The sequence below is a fragment of the Ylistrum balloti genome, unplaced genomic scaffold (assembly GCF_031769215.1).
Source record: "Ylistrum balloti isolate Yb309-2 unplaced genomic scaffold, AGI_CSIRO_Ybal_v1 Utg369800, whole genome shotgun sequence".
Lineage (NCBI taxonomy): Eukaryota > Metazoa > Mollusca > Bivalvia > Pectinida > Pectinidae > Ylistrum > Ylistrum balloti.
In genome coordinates, this window is record NW_026781978.1 from 499,927 (window position 1) to 516,312 (window position 16,386).

Sequence of the window (16,386 nt, forward strand, 5' to 3'; positions counted from 1 at the left end):
ACCGAAAGTAAAACCGGAAGTGACTTTGATGGCCATCCAGAGATAATCTCTAACTTTATATAGAATCTGCTTTGCACTATCATAAGTGTTGTTTAATTGTTAGATATTTAACACATAGTTAGATGCTATCTTTATTAGCATTATGACAAAAGTAGGAGCGATGAGCATAGATGCAATGAAACCATTTATTTACTTTGGTTTCACAACTAACTGTACTTATTGGAAGTCCAAACTGTAGAGCAGACGAAAGAAATGTCGGAAGAAAAGGTAAAGTTTAAATAACTTTGCACTGTTTGTTAATAACGCAACATAAATCCATATCTATGACAACAGCAACAATCTTAACATCAACAATACCAAAAGAGTTCATTTTTAAGAGGATATATGGAATTTACAAGTCTGTTTGTACAGCATAGTTCTGACGATCTGCATTACCGATTACTGTTTCAAGTACTTCTACCAAGTAATTACCTCCTTCATATTAGTGAAGATTACCTCATGTTTGAGAAACACAAAATGTGCACCATGAATAGAGGTGACTAGAATTAATATTGACGGGAGAAATCGCAACTTAAAGGAAAGTAAGGATTCAGAGGAGACAATTTTTTGCTACAGTCATACCTTCAGCATATTAGTATTCACAGCTACCAAGGCACCCTCACAGATACAAACAACAATGCATACTTAATAAATGATCATCTTGTGACAATATACTTCTGTACACTTCTGTACCACAGAAAATTTTCAAAGGACTGAAGCATTTTTAATGCTCCCAAGAGTTTAAAATTTGTCATAGGTGTATCTATAAAATTTAAGTTTATTCTAGTGTAAGAGACTAAATTCAAAAATGTGTGGTAAGTTTTAATTCCAGTTCAAGTTGATAATATTTGTCATTATATAGACATGTAGGCATATTTCACACCACACATACTCCATCATAAATATTTACAATTGCAGTGTGGTTTGATGTCTGGGAGACTTTTGCAATATTCAGTTGTTAAGCTTGTTATAATTACCTATATTTATGTTTTGTAACAAACATCTTGGTATTGGAATTAGAACTACAATGTACTACCCTTCATAGATATGTATTCAACGTTAATTCTTCATTTTTAGCCAGAAGATTTGAAGGCCAAGGGAAATGAGTGTGTAAAGAATGGAAATTTTTCAGAAGCTATTCTACATTATAGCCATGCTATCAAAATGGATCCCAAAAATCATCTCTTGTATAGCAACAGATCTCTGGCTTTCCTCAAATTACAGCAATACTATTATGCAATGGAAGATGCCAAGGAGTGTATAAAGTTGAAACCAACATGGCCTAAGGTATTTACAAATAAATCATTTTTAAACTCTATGCTGTACATGTTAGATTTGGTTATTGCCATTGGTGTTTAAAATGATGTTACATCATAGCTTCAAGGGGGATTAACATTATACAGTTGTAATGTATAGATATTAGAAATAAGAAATGTAGAAAGTAGCTTGTTAACAATTTGTATATTCAGCTTCACTTCAATTTTTGAAACTGTATATTGACGTATAAAGATCAGTCAGAGGTCAAGTTTATTAAGATATAATGGGTGATAGACTGCCATTTTATGCTGCACTAAATGTCAGTAAATGATAAACATTTTCCATACATTCTTTATATAATATGTACTGTCAGCTTACTAAAAGTATGCTTTTTTATCATGAAATAAATGATATATATTGTTATCAATCTGATGTTTTTCAGGGATTTTACAGAAAAGGAGAAGTTGAATATAATGTTGGAAATTATACTCTTGCACAAATGGCATACAAGGTGATTGCTAGTTTTGATACCACTGTGTTTGTTCTAAAAAAAATTTTACTTTTAGTATTGACTTTAATGGAAATGAATTAATATTTCAAGTTTACTTCTGAGTTCATTTTTATAAAGTAATGTATATTGTATATTATGATATATATATTTTTTATAAATGTTGAAATTATATTTAATGAGAATGTATCATAGTATGTTATTTTCAATATATTCTGTATTGAAGTAATATACATTTGTCGACTTGGTTTGAGGTCAACATGTACTATGTTAAACCAGATGACTAAACTGTTGCCTTCGGCCTCAGACAACAGTTTGGTCCGAGGGTTCAGTATAACCAGTCTTGGCCAAAAATCCAATCTATAAATGTTTTGTTATACGTTCTTATATGTAAGAAAACAAATTTTGTCCACGATGGCAGACAACATGTACACATTGGGCCAGAAGCTGATGTCAGCAATGCTTCTTAAAGTGGGAATAGGGAAGAGGGGTGGCCACTATTGCTTAATGAAGGATATTATCGAGTAATGACCAGGAAGTACTGAACAATAATGAGCTGTGACAAAAGCAGTCAATATCAAGATGTTGACTGGTAACCAATGTTCTGGGACAAACATCTGGAATTTCAGACTTTATTCACTGTAGAAAAGTACAGAGAATAAATAGCAAAGGTATAATAAAACAAGATATTGATGTACAATGAAATCTTTGTTTCACATATTGTATCCTATTTTATGTGATGTATTCCAACATCCTTCCTATCCAATTCAATGTTGCATTTAAACGAAGAATATTGAAGAAGTCCTATAACTGGACCTTTACATTAGTTTGCCTAATTTTCATTTACTAACATGTTCCATAATATGAGATTGTATTTACTGTGTCATCCTTGAATAATCTGATAAAATAGGTTGCACAATTGGTATATAATTTCAAGTTGGTCTTATTAATATTATTACAGAACTTGTTTTCTTTTTATTTAGCAAGCGATGATGTTGGATCCAACAGATGAAGGAATAAAAGATGCGATTGTAAGGACAACAAAAGAGGTTAATAAAGTCAGAAAAGGTAATGGAACCTGACTTTTAACTTATTCAGAGAACATTAGTAAATTGCTGTTGTGGTATACATTACTACGTTTACGTTGTTATTGGCAGAAATTATTACCTGCTTGTAAATGTTTCTAGTGATTATATCCCATCGTCTATAAAAGAAGTAATCTGATCTATATTAACATATTTTTGCTCCACTGCTTACTGTAATAGTTAATATAAGTTCACTGGAAAATATCTTCTTAACTTCTGTGTTTACTGTATTTTTAGCCCACCATATATCTAATAGATGGTGGGTTATTCAAATCGCCCTGCGTCCGTGGTCCGTGGTCCGTCCGTCCGTCCGTAAACAATTCTTGTTACCGCTATTTCTGGAAAAGTACTGGATGGATCTTTCTCAAATTTCATATGCAGGTTCCCCTTGGTCCCTAGTTGTGCATTGTACCTTTTTTAAACTGATTCGCATTCAAGATGGCCGACAGGTGGCCATCTTGGATTTTGGAAGTAAAAGTTTGTTACCGCTATTTCTGGAAAAGTACTGGATGGATCTTTCTCAAATTTCATATGCAGGTTCCCCTTGGTCCCTAGTTGTGCATTGTACCTTTTTTAAACTGATTCGCATTCAAGATGGCCGACAGGTGGCCATCTTGGATTTTGGAAGTAAAAGTTTGTTACCGCTATTTCTGGAAAAGTACTGGATGGATCTTTCTCAAATTTCATATGCAGGTTCCCCTTGGTCCCTAGTTGTGCATTGTACCTTTTTTAAACTGATTCGCATTCAAGATGGCCGACAGGTGGCCATCTTGGATTTTGGAAGTAAAAGTTTGTTACCGCTATTTCTGGAAAAGTACTGGATGGATCTTTCTCAAATTTCATATGCAGGTTCCCCTTGGTCCCTAGTTGTGCATTGTACCTATTTTAAACTGATTCGCATTCAAGATGGCCGACAGGTGGCCATCTTGGATTTTGGAAGTAAAAGTTTGTTACCGCTATTTCTGGAAAAGTACTGGATGGATCTTTCTCAAATTTCAAATGCAGTTTCCCCTTGGTCCCTAGTTGTGCATTGTACCTTTTTTGGACTGATTCGAATTCAAGATGGCCGACAGGTGGCCATCTTGGATTTTGGAAGTAAAAGTTTGTTACCGCTATTTCTTGGAAAGTACTGGATGGATCTTTCTCAAATTTCATATGCAGTTTCCCCTTAGTCTTTAGTTGTGCATTGTACCTTTCTTGGACTGATTCAAATTCAAGATGGCAGACAGGTGGCCATCTTGGATTTTGAATGTAAAAGTTTGTTACTGCTATTTCTTGGAAAGTACTGGATGGATCTTTCTCAAATTTCAAATGCAGGTTCCCTTTGGTTCCAAGTTGTGCATTATACCTTTTTGGACTGATCCGAAATCAAGATGGCTGACAGGCAGCCATCTTGGATTTTGATAGTAAAATCTTGTTACTGCTATATCTGAGGAAGTACTGGATGGATCTTTCTCAAATTTCATATGCAGGTTTCCCTTGGTCCCTAGTTGTGCATTGTACCTTTTTTGGACTGATTTGAAATCAAGGTGGCCCACAGGCAGCCATCTTGGATGTCGACAGTAATACAGCACAAGCATATTGTCCATTATCCACCTGTAACTGACTGCTATCTAATAATACTTTGGGATCCTTTTCAAATGATATTTGCTAATAGGTGCTTAATAAAAATATCTTGTGCCATCATTGAGTACATTCAATGAAGACCAGTTCATGAACATTTACAACACCTGTAACAAACAAAAAAAAATAAACAAATCTTCAAGAACTGAAAACAGATCCTCAAATGGTGGGCGCCAAGATCCCTCTGGGATCTCTTGTTTATTTTGTAATCATTGGTTAATTTTGTTACCATTCCTTTAAATTTGTTAAACATTATTTCTTAGGAAAATATAATGCAAAAGCAGAGTGTAGTATATTAAGTCATACACACACTACAGACTTTGTCCATCATTAACTTCATTTTTCATTGTAATATTTTAATTATTACTGTATATTCTGATATTAGCACCTGGTTCAAATGCAGGTGACAGGAACCTTAATAAGAAAATGTTTGATTCAGGCCTGATGTGACTTTATCAGGAATAATTATTACATTATTTTTCAACTCCAGCTGAGAAGCAGGAGCCTTGGAAGTATGCTGCGGGTGGAGTGGTTGTGGGCATTGCTGTTGTATTAGGGGACCAATTCATGGCAGAGAAGCCAGTCATTGAAGTAAGAGAATAGCCTTACCAAACTGCTGTAGTTCATAACCTCCAAATCAAATAAAAAAAGGCTCAGAGAACAGACCAGTTCAGATAATGTTGTTTCACATTACATCACATCATATTACTAGTCCTCAAGATAATAATGATGTTGTTTTACATTACAGCACATTATATTACTAGTCCTCCAGATAATAATGATGTTGTTTTACATTACATCACATCATATTACTAGTCCTCAAGATAATAATGATGTTGTTTTACATTACAGCACATTATATTACTAGTCCTCCAGATAATAATGATGTTGTTTTACATTACATCTCATTATATTACTAGTCCTCCAGATAATAAGAATGTTGTTTTACATTACAGCACATTGTTCTACAGATATTGATGGTGCTAGCATTTCTATTATTGTCACTACTTCTATGGAAGGGATTTAAGTAAGTAGTTCACTACATCATATTATACAACTTACAATTTGACATTTGAAGTAAATACATGTTGTGCATTTAAAGAATTTTTTTTTAATGTCGGGAATACAACTTTAGAATGCTTGCATTTGAAATAGGATAATGAAACATGGTGGATATATTGATCATATTAAGATGATGTGCAGTGTACCAAATTCAGGGCAGGGTTTTCCATAATTTTGTTAGTAGTAGGCTGTGTAGTGAAAGTAGGAGGCTGGCCTGCCATGTACGTGTAGTCGTGTATGGAACATTATTACGGAACTGGATTGGTTTAGGCAGCCAAATGATCAAAGTAGCCGGTCAAATTGGCCGGCGACCGGCTCTTATGGAAAACCCTGCAGGGTCTGCAACCCCTTAATAACAGAGTTATTGCCCTTTGTTAAAAATTTGTGTCCTGAGCATTACTTTGCCTGCATATAAATTAGGATATTGAAATGTTATGTATTGATACAATTCAAGGTGCAGTCTAGACTTATGACCACTTAGTACAAAGTTATTGACTTTTGTTGAATTTTTGTGTCATGAGCATAGCTTTGCTTGCGTTAAAACTAGAATCATAAAACTGTGTATACATTGGTCATAATAAGAGACTGTGCAGTATATCAAATTCAATGTCTGCAACAATTTGATTAAAGAATAATTTTGTTAAAATTTTCAGTCCAATAAAGTCGTTTTCAAGAGCATTTATCAGTTTCACTGATACTCTAAGACTAACAATTCAAGACTAGACTTGGTTAAAATATGTTATTAGTATTCATTTTCTAATCTAATTAATTGGCTAACATGATGCAACATTGTATTTTTGTTGTGGTAGAAAAATATACTAGGTGAATCAAAACTAACAGAAAAAAGGTATTTATTGTTTATCTCCCCTTGTTTCTTCAGATTGATGCGTGACTGGCAGAGTGATAACTTGTTAGAACCTCCTATTGATCTCTTGAAAGGTTTGTGTATTGACTGCATGTATTTTATCACTTTGTTCATTTTAGAAGTGATGCTGTAAGTTGAATAGTTCACCTCCTTTTCTTATCATGAATTCTTATTACATCATATATTATTAATAATTGATTCCAGTTTATGGACAAACAACTAAACAAAAGTGAAATGTAATATTTGATCATACATTTATACCTCATGATACAGTTTGTGAATCTCAACTAATATCACATGACTATGGCTATATCTTGTAGATCACAAGAAAATATCTGTGACATTATTTTGGACCCAATATTTGGCTAAACATGATATGTATCACTATGCATGTGGTACTAGCAAAATACTTGCATTAATAACATTCTAGATTAGGCTAAAAAATCCTGTGTTTCTGTCTGAAAAAAATTCAGGGCGGTTAGTTGAGGTTTTTATTTTAATACTGTTTTTTTTATTCTTAGTCAGAACCTTCAGAGTAATGCTTATCATGCAAAATATCAGTCTTTGCAAACATTGATGCTGTATAATTTTTGAAAATGATAGTTTTTCTTGTATTTACTGTTCATTAAAGTAGAATCAAACTTAGGATATGCATTTGATATAAGTTGACAACTTCACAAATATGTACTTTTGAACACCAACCATAATAACAAAACTGAACTAACGTCCTAGAGACTTTTGATAGTCCAGGGACTGCATCTTCCCAGAAATGTTTGACATTTGCTCTGGGGATCGGTTAACAAAAAATAATCAAATGCAGCATGAAGATTTTAGAGTAATTGTTTTGCCAAAATGTTGAAAAAAAAATAATTAGGTCAGTGGCAAAAAAAATAGGACATTCCGGAAACCAGAAACTCGGGCAGTTCTGCCAATATTTTATTGCTTTGAATATTTTGTTACAGAATTTGCTGATGAAGGTTCAAAACACCCAGAAAAATCTGCAGATGATCCAACAGAAGATGGATATACAAGCAGAAGAGGAGGCAATAAGAGAGCACAGTCTGGAAAGAGGAAATACAAGCTTGGAAAGTCCTCATGATATTAGCTGTAAGGGAGATCTATTCCAGGTGTCAGAGTCTTTAGGGACCACTAAGCCGTCCTCAGTTAACATTAGAGGCATCGTCTTCTAATAGATACTTAATATGGTACACGGCAGGTAGACAAGGCATTAAGTCAATGTTATGTGGAATAATCTATAGAGTAGTGTCTGTTTGTTACTGTTAATGCACAATATTCATTAACATTATTATGTAAGGGGACGGTAGTCAGATGTGTTCATGTTGTTGTATGTTCTTTTATGAAATCCATTCTTTGTTTATGTACCTACTGAACATTATGAAGCAATAGAAATATTGTCATTTGGTTATGTCCATTCATCATAGTTAAGCACTTATTCATCAATCAATTAAATCCTGTGAAAACGGTTTATTTTTTAAAGAATTCATAAAATTGCTTTGTATATCCAATGAAGTGTGGAACTATATTTCCGCTCTGAGCAGTTATTTTGACATGCAACATTAGGTACAATTCAACATAATTACCTCAACATCAGGTGAACAAAGACTGAATAGATTTAACAAACTTTTGAAGTTTTGACGGTCTGAATTTTAAATAGGTGTTGCAATGTTCCCATAAGCAGTATTTTGGCCTGGATGGAGAAAGATGAAAGTGTATAATATATAAATATATGTTGTAGGTGTCATGTATTTTCTTTGTATATCCCAAATGTTTTGGTTTTTAGATCTCTGGTTCTTCAGAGAAATTATACATGTATAGATGTAGAGGGAATTTGTGTACCGGTAGTGCCATCTAGAAATGGCTTAGCCAGTGAAAAGTCTAAAGATACCACATGTTCAATAATGCAATTTGGTTGTCATACTCTACTTACTGCTTACAATACACTTAGCCTTAAAATATTGTGTTTAATTTATTTTGTCTTTTTTTTTTTAAGTTAAACCCTTCTTTAGGTCAAATTCCGAAAAAACAAAATAGTGTTAAAGAATTTGTAATCTATAAACTTTGTTTATTTTACATCAATTGCGAAACAAGTTATTTCAACTTATACTAATCACTCCTGTTGACCCGGATGTAAGGGCATGAGGGGTCTCATTGTGGGAGGAAACCAGATTACCCAGGGAAAACCCACATGGTCAGGTAGGTGACCCTTACCTTTTCACGTCCGTTCCAGGAGTCGAACCCCGGACGGCTAGGTGAAAGGCGAGTGTGTTACCACTAGAGCCAATACACACTGCATGTCAAAATGTGAACTGATAATATTCCAGCCATATCAGATGTGAAATATTTTTTCACTGCTGCCTAAAACTCAGTCACTGCAGTTATTTGTAAGCACAGTCGTCTGAACTGCCCTTGTTATATTATGTATTTTGACATAATATAGGGTTCTTTTAATGCATCACATGTGTTTACTTATACATTTCACCATTGCAACACTGCCTAACGTTTGTGCAATTTTGAATTAAGCTAATTTGTTATGATTGGGACTGTTGCATGGAAATGTAACAAAGTTGCCAGAGATCTACAAGATGTACAAGTCTTTGGGCCACTTGTTTTGACTTCCATTTGTTTTTTTACAGATTCTATTAAAATAAATAGGAATGTTTTTCGTCTTTTAAACAAGTATGCATTTACTAGTACACTAGTTGGGAATAAGGTAAAATAGTAATTAAACGTTTTGTATGGATATAGAGATGGTAACTGAATATGATGCTGAGAATCCTTCAACACAGCTCATCATTGTGTAAAGGCTAGTCTGATTTTTGCCTATTAAGAGGTTATGTGTTTGGTTTACTGGCTTATCTTTAGGGTAATGGAGTTCTGCTGTGTAACCAGAAGGAATTTGCTCTATCAGTGTGTCTTCTCTGTCATATTTTTGATTGATATAGTGACTTCAAGTAGATGAGCTACTTATATGATAGTTGAGTCAAACTGTCATCCTATGGTACAAGAAAGATCTAATGATTATATTGCTTTTCAGGTACAAGCATTGGAACGATATTTTCAGTTATTCATAGGAGTTCATTTTGTGAACAATCATTCAAAAAAAAAAGAAGTTCACTGCTCGCCCATGGCCTCGAGTAAAAAAGATTATGCAACATATTCCCTCATCTGTAATCGATGAGTTATGATAAAGTAATGCATATATAATATTGAAGATTTCCACAAAGCAATTTCTAGATTTGTCAGAACTAGTAATGTTGAACTTAGTCTTGAATATTCAAATTCGGCAGTTACATTAATTACTAGAGTATGCCAACAGTACTCTCTTGAGGCGTATCAGCTGAACTGAAAATCATATGGTCAGACTGGTCAACCAGACAAGTTATTCTAGTCAGTCTTTAATAATGTTGTGAAAACAAGAGACTGTTCCTGTTTTGTAAGTAAAACTGCTAATTAATTGAATTGTTTTACTTTGTATTTATCATACAGTACCATATATTTTATCCAGATTCTTAATTAATAATTAATACTTGTTCATTAGTGGTGCAGGCAAAACAGTTTGTTAACCATTTAAAAAATGAATAGTTGATGTCAAATTCAACAGGTGGAGAGGCCGGGTTCATCAATTAATTGTCATTTGCCCTCTTCCCTTGGTGATATTCACTCTTCCATCAAACATCCTGCATACTTTTGGGTATCCAGACCGAGGGCCCATTGCCCACCATTTCATGCTTACCCAGTCTTAGCTCTATCTCTGCCTACTTTTTCCATGCAAAGAAAGACACAAAAACCATTATCACCTTTTCACTTTTAATTGACCTCCAGGATTTCTATAATACAATCACTATATCTCTCACAGTTTATAAATATGATTTTCAAAACACATATAATAAAATGAGGACCAAATACATAAGTCATGTATCTGAGCATATGTCTACAGTTGTAGACATTTAACTGAACCATTATACAGTGCCCATTTTAAACAAGTACTTGATGTATACAGGTACTTTTCTGCAAGTAAATGGTTTCTAGAAAGGATTTTTTCATCTAAATAGAAAATGAAGATACTGATATACATCGATAAAGATTTTTGCAAAAAGAAATTGCTTTCTGAAGCTACATAAAAAATAATCATAAAACTTCCCAATACAGTTGAGTACCAAGTTCTCATATGTATATATATTTGATCTCTGGTCCTAATGACAAGTTGAAATAAATTGATTTATAACAGATATCTGGTCATGTTTTATTTCATCCCCAAGAAGGAGTTATTTATGAAATACATCTTTGAAAAAAAAGAAAATATTTTATAGTTCACCGATAGTATTATGTGAATTATATGATTGTTGTTTTGTTTTTATGATGTTATTGATACTGACCTCCTAAATAGTCCGAGATCTCATTCTCAATACTTCACACTCTCTATATTTACCTAAATGTTAAGGCGTTAAAAGCAGTATTGACACAACAGACCAGAAATAAGATTCATTTATAGTTTCTAGCTTCAAAGAAGACTGTAAGCATTGCATTAGCAGTGATTTTATATCACAATATTAGGTTTGATACTGTAAATGTACTTCATTTTGGGCAATCCAATTTCAATGCATGAACACTTTCTGGGAAACTTATATAATGATCAATTTGCCCATCTACAATGATTGCTATGTAAACAACATACAGAAACTGGAATTAGTGTTCCATATTTAAGCGCAATACTTCAGAGCAAAAAGTGCTAAAATAAGATTACCACTGAAATATGTATGTTATCAGTAAATGCTTATTGATGTAAAATTGTTAAGTCATAAAAATCTTTTCAAGGAATATGTAATTTACTAATAACTGTTAGTAAAAGTTATGACAGTATACATAAGGAGATATTTTACAATACATAATATGTAATCTTGGCACCAAAGAAAATGGCAAATGATTTATTGGGCATGTATTTTGTTAACATCTCATAAGTATGATTTTTATAAAGAATTACATACACCATAGAAGACTGGATGACCTCAAGAAATATCACTGAGTTACGAGAAAATGAATTTATTTCATGCCCAAGTGTTCAATAAATATTCAAAAATAATTTGTTCATCAACTTCTCAAGCAGATAGCTAATTTACATCTATTTAGATTTACAGGAGTTGGGTAATGAAATCTTGACAGCATATACAATAATCACGATCAGGAATACAAAAGTCCAATTGTTTGAATAAATTCACAATCTGCAACTCACAAATTCAGTCTGATATGTACACTAATCTGCATATTACAGTAACTTTTCATCGTCGTCATGCAGCACCAAAAATTTTCAGAATTAATTATGGTTACTGCTATAGTGACCATTATCATGGAGTTAAGTCCAGAATAGGACAGTATCCAGATTTATGAAAGAGGTATCATTGTTATTGAAACCTACTTTTCCCAGACTATAATACATATCTATATTGCTACCAAATCACTGTGAAAGTGGGAAGGCTGCTGACCTTAAATAACACAGATTAAGTGACCAAAGGTCACATCTTAAATGTACAACAGTTTGGAATGTTGTTGCTTGGTTCACACTTGGAGTTTTCCGAACATTTAAATCGAAGACAGAGATCATTTACAAACAGAACATCTGTTCTCCATCTTAATACAAATAACACAAATTTCTAAAAATATCAGACAACCATGGTACACTATTTCTCTTGCCCCGAACACATAGATTCACACTTTTCCCTAGGTGAGATATATTCTTCTCCAATCCTCTACATATGTAAATGATAAACATATTTGATGTGGAACTTCCTCGTGGGATAATTCTTACTCAGACAGGTGTATCCGAAATTTCCCCGTCTTTCCCTCATGTTTAGGAGATTAGATTCTCTTTTTACAACTATGATGTGACTTCAACAAAGCATTGGGGTAACAACAACACAGATAAAAGATGGCAAGCAGGTAAGAGAATAATGAACATTCACTCCTGTGTTGTAAAAGAGAGAACTCTCATCCTTTAGGGACAGATTATTGTGTTGCATACAATTCGATAGATTCTGTCTTTGCCAACTAAGTAACCTTCCCCATCAAGGTGAGATCCCCCAATCTCACCCCCAAAGGTGTAAAGGGTTTTATTAATCCCACTTGAGCACACAAAGTGGCCTTTAATCTTATGACATCACAATGTGACAACAACATGTCAAAATCGAAAGCCCTTCAAAATATCACATTCCTGCCATGACGATCATGAACAAAATACTTTAAATCATTACAAAAACTTGTTATGAAGATTTTGTTGTGGTTTTTCAGATTTAGATATATTGTATACTTTTCAGTACACTTTTCTGATCTTTCCAAATATGGCTTAAGTTTATTTGACCTATAACTTGTTCTATAGTTGTAGTTGCTTCAAAAACACTATTTATCATATTTTTATGAAAGAGGTGAGCATGAGTAAAAAAAAAGACATAGTTATCTAATGGATTTTCGACCCTGGGATATAAATTGAAGTTATATAACTTCAGCAAAGCCAGAGTTCTAATCTAAATTCTATATCCTCAGGTATTCTTTATCCTCAGGTAAAATATTCTTATCTTGCATAACTACATATGGTTAATATTTTGCTAGGGTAGGGACAGGGAAAATGCTAAGTCGTAGCAATTTTATTACCTCACATCATATTCAATATCACATCAACATGCATAGCATAGAGGTAACAACCTCCATAAATGGACATCAAACAGGAAAAAGGAAAATAAAAATTTCCCCTCTTTGAGATAAGAAAGGAGAATCATGACCCTCGGGATAAGATTTTTAAGCTACCAAACACTTTACATGCCTTTCATTAAATTTACACTCCAGGTTTAGATCCTTGTCTAAACACATATGCATCAAGCATTAGGAAGTAAGATAAAACTGACTCAAGCTTCAAGGCTCTGTAGAAACATCATTCACATATATTACACAGAATCAGGGGCTAATATTCTCACTTGTATGTATATGAAAGTAGGAACTAAAAAAAAACAGTATATATTGATGGCAACATTTGCTCACAAATCTGAATCAATTTCTCAAAGATACAATATTCAGTAGAAGCATTCCAAACATTATTCAATATGTAACTGCATTTAAAAATGTTTTCACCTAACTTGAAATAACAAAAAGCCAGGTACAGCCATCCTTTTCACACCATAGAAAACAGAATAAAATTGATATGAAACAAGTGAACAAAACTTCAATTTCATTGAATAATGATGGGATTCATTGTACATTGTTTTGATGTTATTACAGGAGTCTAATTTCTGTCTGCAAATAACAAATCAAAAACATTTTTTTTTCTTTTTACTTAATTTTGTAAAGTTTACAGTAAATGACATGATTCCCAATGTAAATATGATCATTTTTGCAATTTTTTAGAGTAACCTATGCAGCCAATATTTTCACTGCACGTTGAACGAGGTTGAAAGAGAATGAGCAGAAAGCCCCAAGCATGTGAATGATAGCGTTTTAAGTTAAAAAAAACATCTATTTAAATACATTAGATGTCAAATTCATATTCTAAATAAAAAAATCTGTTTTCACCAAAGGAGTGCCCACAAGAAAATTGATAAAACATACTTAACAACTATGTAAACCCACTGTGTGTATACTTACATATTGCATTTAAAATTATCTCAGATCAGAGAAGCTGCTTACAATGTATGTCACCTTCCAATCAAAATCTCTTGTTGTATATATAGACCACAATCATTCAGCAATATGAACACACACACATAAAATTACAAAAACCACAAAATTCAACACATTTAAAATTCAAATTATACACAAAAAAATTATGTCTATTATATATTTAGATGTATATAAACATCAGTCCTGATAGTGCTGACGATTTATCCACAATTTAGTTTTTTCGGTTTTTTTCATTATCATTATCGAAAGTGACCAAGAAAAAAAAAAGAGTTAATATTGCAGAGAGAAAGTCAGAACTTATCTGATAAGTTAACAAAAGCACAACAGGTATAAGTCCCGGAAAATAGTGGAACTAGTCATATAATGTGGGTAATTGTTTCTCCCTATTCTTTCAAAGGTAAAAAAGGCTGCTGGTTCATTGTATGTACCAACTTCATGTCAACCGAGCACAAAGAGATCATCAAAATTGACAAGACTTACTTCTGTCAAACTTTTTATGGCCATTAGTACTAATCAAATAATGGCATTTAAGTCAAAATATTATGAATTTAACAGGAATTTCGCGGAGAAAAACAAATAGGAATGGCATGATATTTTTTTGTCTGTACACCGCTCTATTATTAAAATCAACAGTTTGTAACTGTGATAAAATGAATAAATGACACTACATCTTATTGATGAAAAGAATGCTTTAGGAGGTTAAACCACTTAAATTTACTGTCAGTTGTGATAACAAACTGTTAACAAATAAATGAAATCAAAATATTATACACATGAATTGTTCGATGTCAAGGATGTAGAAACACAGGTAAAACAAAATGTTCTGAATTTTGTTTTCTTTTATATTTTTTAGTTAAAAAGATATTGAAATTTGTATATTGTTAGTTAAAAAGGTATTGAAATTTGTATATTTGAAGAATACTGCTGTAGGAATTCATTTAATAGGAATCTTTTAAGGGACTTATTAAGCATTCTTTCAACCAACCCAAAGGAGAACTACTATAATTTTGAAGAATACGACATCCACATTGAGATTTTTCTCAATTTTTCAGGATATAATACGGTAAAAATATTACTGAGGATGAATTCATCCTTGATATTTTGCATTTCTAAATATTTTTCTTTCTCATTTTAGAATATCACAACTTTATATTTGTGTATTATCACAATCATGAAATGGAATATTTTAAAACAACTGATTATTTTTGTTGATCCTGAAATTGCATTTTCTTCTTGAGAGTGTCGATACTGTCATCTGCTGTCTTAACATCGTCAGCTTTTCCTTTTCCCTGAAATTTGATATATACATACAAAATAAAACAAATCAGTGTCTTATTGGAATCATTTACAAAATACACATTGGAAAATAACATTAAAATATCTGTCAAAGATTGCAGTAATGATGACCATCTTGAATTTCATAATTAACTTTAATGTGGTCAATATCTCGGATCAATTATTTACAGAGAAATCAACAAAATAGGCCAAGGAAAAAAACACAGACAAGACATACGTCACAAATGTTTGTGGCAGTAGTGAAGTATGAACACAGCTTTAAGGTAAAAAAAAAACATTGTTTTGATTTCATATCTACAGGACATAATTGATGACAAACAAATAAGGAGAGACTACAAAGAGATAGATTCATAAATTGACATTGATCTGAAGTTGATGAATGAAGAGTCAAAGGAATATTAAAATAAATTGGACTATCATCTCCTCAAGATCTATCATATGTCGTATCATTCAATAATTTACATATTCACTGTACTTCAAAGTGGAATCCTAAGATACTCACAGGAACAAACTTCAACTTTTCATCTCCACCATCAGTGTCGTCATCATAGTTGTCCTGAGAAAACACAAACATTAGATATATTTATTATCACATTACTTGATTTGTACATTGTATACACAATATAAAAAACACAATGCTGATTATATTCACATAAAGTATAATTAATTAATGTTACAATGTAATCATTACAAGATTGTTTTTAAACCAATTATGACATGATTTTATCATTCTACTAATAATATATTCTATGAGATTATTTTTGTGCCAATTTTTAATGCCATGTTGCAAAAGTAATTCCATTCTTTTTAAAAAGTATTGTTCAAAATCAAAATGCCATTTGCAGTATTTTACCAAACCAGTGTAAGGAGAGAGTAATGCCGGAAGAGAGAAAGTATTACTATTTTTATTTGTTATATGTACATACAAGTTCAATAAAGATTCCAGTTAGTGAAGTAACATCCAAATA

At 32.6% G+C, this 16,386-nt stretch overlaps 2 protein-coding genes across 2 annotated transcripts in view; one reads left to right on the forward strand and one right to left on the reverse strand.

Annotated features, from left to right (window-relative positions):
- Positions 1-182: 182 nt before the first annotated feature.
- LOC132544534 (small glutamine-rich tetratricopeptide repeat-containing protein alpha-like) lies at positions 183-10,689 on the forward strand. Its single transcript, XM_060208144.1, has 8 exons — positions 183-267; positions 1,117-1,326; positions 1,739-1,807; positions 2,788-2,872; positions 5,003-5,103; positions 5,469-5,539; positions 6,455-6,513; positions 7,402-10,689. Exons 1-8 carry the CDS (start codon positions 253-255, stop codon positions 7,536-7,538), a joined length of 747 nt encoding a protein of 248 aa, XP_060064127.1. The 5' UTR covers positions 183-252; the 3' UTR covers positions 7,539-10,689.
- Positions 10,251-16,386, reverse strand: part of LOC132544533 (Golgi membrane protein 1-like) — a 21,835-nt gene continuing 15,699 nt past the window's right edge. Inside the window, exons 8-9 of the mRNA XM_060208143.1 lie at positions 15,921-15,974; positions 10,251-15,411 (exon numbers count right to left, since the gene is read on the reverse strand). Of these exons, the coding sequence (XP_060064126.1) occupies positions 15,322-15,411; positions 15,921-15,974 (144 nt within the window). The 3' untranslated portion in view covers positions 10,251-15,321. The remainder of the gene's footprint in view (positions 15,412-15,920; positions 15,975-16,386) is intronic.

Bases quoted from the DNA above. Each gene is read 5' to 3' on its own strand.
- LOC132544534 (XM_060208144.1), top strand. The intron at 2,873-5,002 runs GTAATGGAACCT...TTTCAACTCCAG, and splicing joins GGTTAATAAAGTCAGAAAAG to CTGAGAAGCAGGAGCCTTGG. The intron at 6,514-7,401 runs GTTTGTGTATTG...ATTTTGTTACAG, and splicing joins TCCTATTGATCTCTTGAAAG to AATTTGCTGATGAAGGTTCA.